General features: G+C 34.6%; 1 protein-coding gene across 1 annotated transcript; it reads right to left on the bottom strand.

The window, feature by feature from the left end:
* Positions 1 to 148: 148 nt before the first annotated feature.
* Positions 149 to 5,008, bottom strand: LOC115980082 (probable aldo-keto reductase 1). The gene is made up of 6 exons (XM_031102335.1): positions 4,803 to 5,008; positions 3,790 to 3,957; positions 2,128 to 2,331; positions 1,780 to 1,952; positions 1,272 to 1,368; positions 149 to 1,132 (listed from the first exon to the last, which is right to left on the bottom strand). Exons 1-6 carry the CDS (start codon positions 4,860 to 4,862, stop codon positions 971 to 973), a joined length of 864 nt encoding a protein of 287 aa, XP_030958195.1. The 5' UTR covers positions 4,863 to 5,008; the 3' UTR covers positions 149 to 970.
* Between the last annotated feature and the right edge of the window lie 584 nt (positions 5,009 to 5,592).

Below are 5,592 nucleotides of genomic sequence, written 5' to 3'. Positions count from 1 at the left end.
AAAATAATGGGTAAAATACAGAAATTGTAAACGTTGTCGAAGGAACTCATACAATACTCAAAAATGATAAAATTCAAGATTCAAGATGAAAGGAAGTTGACAATAATCATTAAATTGAACAACTTGTGAATTATACGAAGGAACCATGAAGAAATTATAGGCATGATTCATGAAAAAAAAAAAATATTTTTTTGATAAGTATGAAAAATAAAAAATATACTTTTAGTTCTATATCTAAACTGAAGTGAATGATCTTTGATAGTGCTAAAGGGAAAGAAAAAGAAAAAAGTTCCAAGTAGCTGGCCCAATCTGTTGGGATTGAGGATTTTAGTCGAGTTTGATTAATTTTTATTTTGTTTTTGCCCTTTTTCTTCATAGGTTGAGTAAAGTTTTATTCCAATACTTTGACCTGTTCTTACTTCTCATGAGATGTTTTGAGGTACAAAAGAAGTATGACTAATGCATAATTTTATGCTGCATAACATAATCACATAACTTTGTACTCTCCCTAGTTGCTTGATTAGATGGACAAGGAAAACTGAAGTTCTTGATTTTTGAAATGCTCCAATTTCAAAAAGTTGTGACGCTGAAATAATATATCTGAACTTTTCATTTATTTTGAAACCAGAATATCATAACAACATATCATGATCGTGTCCAGCAGCTTTTGAATGACAAGACAGATTTGCAAGTTGGCATTTGCTACCAAGAAACATCATAAGTAGGTAAGAGCACCTTTTTTCCCTTTTTTTTAACTAGCTGGTGATGAAGGGGGAAGACTAATAGCAGATAGAGTATTTAATATTAAATTTATAGTGATGGTTGATTTTTCAGTAGCCCAACCAATAAATAGAAAATCTTCTAATGATTTGTTTATCTCAAATTATTTTCTTCTTTCCAAGAAATTCAAAGGATGCTGGAAAATCTGAGCAACACATACAAGATTGAAGGTGAACAAGGTTCACAAGAGTCACTCACCAGGGATGGGAACCACATCATCTCCTTGATGAAGAATCCATGCAAGTGCAAGTTGTGCAGGGGTGCATCCATGCTTTTCAGCCAACTTTCCAAATCGAAAATAGAAGGTCTTGTTTTGATCAAAATTCTCTCCTTGAAATCTAGGATTTGCGTTCTGACAAAAGGTAAAAATTAGCCATCAGTCCAAGCTTAATCTCACAAGCAACAAGAGAAAAACAACAACTTCTAACAAAGCCAAAAAAAAATCTGTTTATATAGATGCACAGATAAGGAATGAAAAACCAGCTACATACCAAAAAACTATTTGCAGGTATACTTTCTATGACTGCTTTGCCACCAAAAAATCCACGACCAAGAGGGCTGTATGGTACTATTCCAATTCCAAGCTCCCTGTACATTTTGGCATATATCCTTAAAGGACACTTTTCACAGCACAGTATGGTGTTCAAACAAATTGTAACAGCAGCATAGTAACAGGAAAATGCAAATGGCACGACAACCCAAGGTGGGGGAAATATAACATTTTATCCTAGGAGATAAATCTAATGCCAAAATATAAAATTCAAATAAAAAGGTATATTTTTTAATAGAGCTAGTCTATCATACATCCATGTACATTTCTCTGATGCAAGAAACATGCTACAGCATTTTCTGTTTTAAGCCTCAAGAACTTGAGATGTTGACTGATATATAAACCTAATGGAAGAAGGTAACTGGAATGGTTTTAGGGCAGGAAGGCATGGATAAATTGTGAATAGAGATTTTGATTTTCTAGTAATTTGGAATAGAATATGAAGTTACCTGCAAAGGGGGACTATTTCTTCCTCAATTTCGCGAGTCCAAACGGACCACTCCATTTGTACAGCAGTGATGGGATGAACTGCATGTGCCCTCCTTATTGTGTCTGCACTAGCTTCAGACAATCCAATATACTTTATTTTTCCTTCTTCCACCAACTTCTTAAGTTCCCCAATCTACCATAAAAAAAGAAAAATTAATAGATGAATTACCTAGTCTACAACTTCAAGAAGCTGAAAGAGTCTAACAGCACTGCTTATGAGTTTGAGTTAAGGCAACAATATATATAAAAATTGATGTCACTTGCAGAATGCATTTTAAACGGGGAGAAAGAATTTTTGAAACACTTACAGTGTCTTCTATAGGTACTGAAGTGTCAACACGGTGCTGGTAGTAGAGATCAATATAATCCACATCAAGGCGCTTCAGACTACCCTCACAACAGGAGCGGACATATTCAGGAGTACCATTAACTGTAACTCTATTAGCTTCCATTTTGACAATACCAAATTTTGTGGCTAACTGAATCTTCTCCCTAGGCAACTGCTTCAATGCCTGAAAAGACATAAATTTTATGAAACTCTATACTCTTGAGCCAGCTGCAGAAGTAACAACAATCATGGCAGTCTGTGTTCTCATAAGATGGTCTACTAATATAGTTTCTGTTTCCACTAATGAATAGATAAATAGAAGCTTTCACCATCAGGGTTTGCTGTCACTATTTTGATTGTCGTTTTTATGAAACCTGGCATAATGACAAATGTTTCTGGCAAAGGCTTCAGAAGCAAGTGATGGTTTTTTATTTTCCAAAAGAAATGCTTAAGGCTTTTCAATTAATGTGGACAATGCATGGACAATGGTTCTTCAGAAGTCCATTTCCAATGTTTCAGGTTTTAGATGCACAGGAGATTGATCTCTGTAGCTAACAGGTTACACATTCTTCCCAAGGGTAAGAAAGTGGCTTCGTTCATTAAGGTTGAGAGCCCAGAAATGAGCAATGCATTAATTTCTTGATACAAGAGATATAATAACAATATCATATCAAAATTATAACACATATTGTACTCAATCCCTTCTTTTACAGAGTTTTTCAAACAAAGCCAAAACTTTTCCTATATCGTTCTTTGTTAATTAGGATATCCTAGTCTACAAAGAGATATTATCTAAACCATATAAATATATACAAATCCAAGCTCAGATAAAGTTCAGCCCTTGAATTAAATTCAGCTACAAGGACAGCTAGAATTGACCTCTTTTTTTTTTTTTTGTGCTATTAATTTTTGTGGGTAACTCAACCTGTGTCTATGCTTAGTGTTATATATTTTGTTCACAACTAGTCTCAAGTTTGGGAAAAGGAGGAGTGTTGCAGTAGGTTGATGGCCAGTGTAAAATCTAGTCACTCTATTATGAATGGATCCAATACAGATATTGATTGTTATATTAATTTTTGTAGGTCCTTCAATTACTCATTGTCCTTGCTCCATTTGCTCATTGTTTTATTACACCTTTTCCTTTGCTTTTAATAATTGTCCCTCTATCTTCATCTCTCTCAGCTCTTCATCTCTTATTCTCTCTCCAAACCATTAACAATGGAACACACACATCTTTAAATCCCAAAATCCCATCTAGATCTGCATTTTCCTTTTTGTTGAGTTTTTCATCTTTATATGTGTTATATTGTTTTCTATATGTTTATATGAAGTTAATTCTAGATATGGACATGATACAAACAGATACTGCAAGAAGGTTCTAAAAATGCTTTTTGAGGGAACTCTTTGATTCCTTCTTTGTTTTGTGGAAAATTAATTAGATTAGTGAAATAAAATTTGAAAAGTCTTTTAAGTCGTGTGATTGTAGATATGGAGATTTTAAACCCCTATAAAATGTCATGCATCTCACGGATATACTGCCAGTAGAAATAAATCAGCAAAGGTATTCAAAGTTCAAACGCATTATAGCTACCATAAATGAATATAGATCATCCAGTAAAATATTATTGTGCAGGTGCATTACCTTTCCAACCAAAACTTCATTAGCATTTGCTCCATAAACATCTGCTGAATCAAAGAATGTGATTCCTTTACTGAATGCATACTTGATGATTGATATGCCAACCTCTTCCTGGACAGGATCATTATAGACTCCAGACAGCCCCATACAGCCAAACCCCAGCTTTGAAACCTGGAAGACAAATTACATTACAATCTAAAAAGTTTATAACAAGCAAAAACATCTCTTATTTTGTGGAGAAGAACTCAAACAACCATTTCTTAACTCTTTCACCACATTCTAAAGAGGAACAGTAGGGCATAATTCAGGCCTCTGATCAATTTTTTAAGAGAGAGTCCAAATGAATTTGATGATAGCATGTCTACTTGAGGTAAAAATATGTGATCCAGTTTACAAAATGAATTACTTAACACTATCACGGCTCGTCAAATAGATCGACAAATGATACAGGAGAATAACTTATCAGCCTACCATCTCAAAAATATATAATGTTTGTTTCTTCAACCCTATACAGAAAAGAAAATGAGGGACACAATGTTATAATTGTTTTGATCTTACTTATCAATTCTATCAGTTTTTGACTTAAAACACTTCTAAAATTGTTGATCTATCAGTTCAAAAGATATAACCCCATTTATACCTGGAAAAAAGAAGAAATCTTTATATCTCATTTTGCCATTTAAGCATTTCAAAAGATTAATAGGCAGACACGAAAAAACCCAGACATAATATATAAACTAAATGCAAAAGAACATAAAGAAAAGCTATCTGATCAAAAAAGTTTAGATTTTTATTATGCCATTGCAGTGGGGAAGTCAAGCAATGAACTGGGTTTTAAATCAAATTCATTTTTTTCTCAGTTGTAGTACATGAATTTGGACAATTAGTACTACCTCGAGCAATTTCCAAACACACAGTAAAAGCCTATATGAAAGAATGAAATTAAAGTTTTGTGCTTTATCTTATAGGGTATTGAAAATTTGAAAGTAAAACCAAGGAACTGAAACGGGTTTTACCTCAAGTCCCTGATTTCCAAGTTTCACTTTTGGAATTTGGGCACTGTGCTCGTCAGCCATCCTGTTCTTGTTTTCCACAGTTTTTTCTCTTCAATTGGGTATTGGGATGAGACTTCTCTGATTGAAAAGATTATAGTGGGAAATGGGAATCCTCAGCAAACAGAGTATAGACAAACGGTATGTCTGGTTCAGGTTTTATAAACAGTCCAAAACAGATTACCGTTTTCAAAAGGAGATTGTAGGAAACTAGCATTAAAAAACTAACTATTCAGTTAGTTGGTCCCGTTTTGAAAGAATTTATGATTGTAACAACTCGAGCCTTAGAGGGTCGATTTACAGGCTCTAAATCGACCCTCTAAGGCTCGGTTTACCTGGTTTTTCATGCCAAAAATCCAGGTGGACTACACGCGGAAATCGAGTGTCTGAGACTCGATTTCCACGTGTAATCCACATAGAAATCGAGTGTCTGAGACTCGATTTCTACGTGGAGAACATGTAGAAATCGAGTATCAGACACTCGATTTACTGAAAGTAAAATCGAGTCTTACAGACTCGATTTTTACACGTTCAGCCCACCCCCTAACGTCTTGGTCGTCCATGTTTTTTGTCTTTTGCGTGCAGAGAATAGATGGTAGAGTCTTTTGCGTGCAGAGAATACCATCATGTCTGTGTTTTTGAGTGGCTAACCAGCCTAGTGTTTTTGTTTTTGGTCTCTTTTGGCTGTGTAGTGATTGGTCATGTCAATGTTTATTTTGTTTTTGAGTGGCTGAGCAGGTCAGCCAGTTTGGTC

Source organism: Quercus lobata, chromosome 3 (genome assembly GCF_001633185.2).
Source record: "Quercus lobata isolate SW786 chromosome 3, ValleyOak3.0 Primary Assembly, whole genome shotgun sequence".
NCBI lineage: Eukaryota > Viridiplantae > Streptophyta > Magnoliopsida > Fagales > Fagaceae > Quercus > Quercus lobata.
The sequence above is the reverse complement of the archived record's forward strand: the minus strand, read 5'-3'. Positions and strand labels throughout refer to the sequence as shown.

Excerpts from the sequence above, each read along its gene's own strand:
- LOC115980082 (XM_031102335.1), bottom strand. The coding sequence starts at position 4,862 with ATGGCTGACGAGCACAGTGCCCAAATTCCAAAAGTGAAACTTGGAAAT. Across the intron at positions 1,953-2,127 it reads CAGTACCTATAGAAGACACT|ATTGGGGAACTTAAGAAGTT; the intron begins GTAAGTGTTTCA and ends TTTTTATGGTAG. Across the intron at positions 1,369-1,779 it reads GAAATAGTCCCCCTTTGCAG|GGAGCTTGGAATTGGAATAG; the intron begins GTAACTTCATAT and ends CAAAATGTACAG.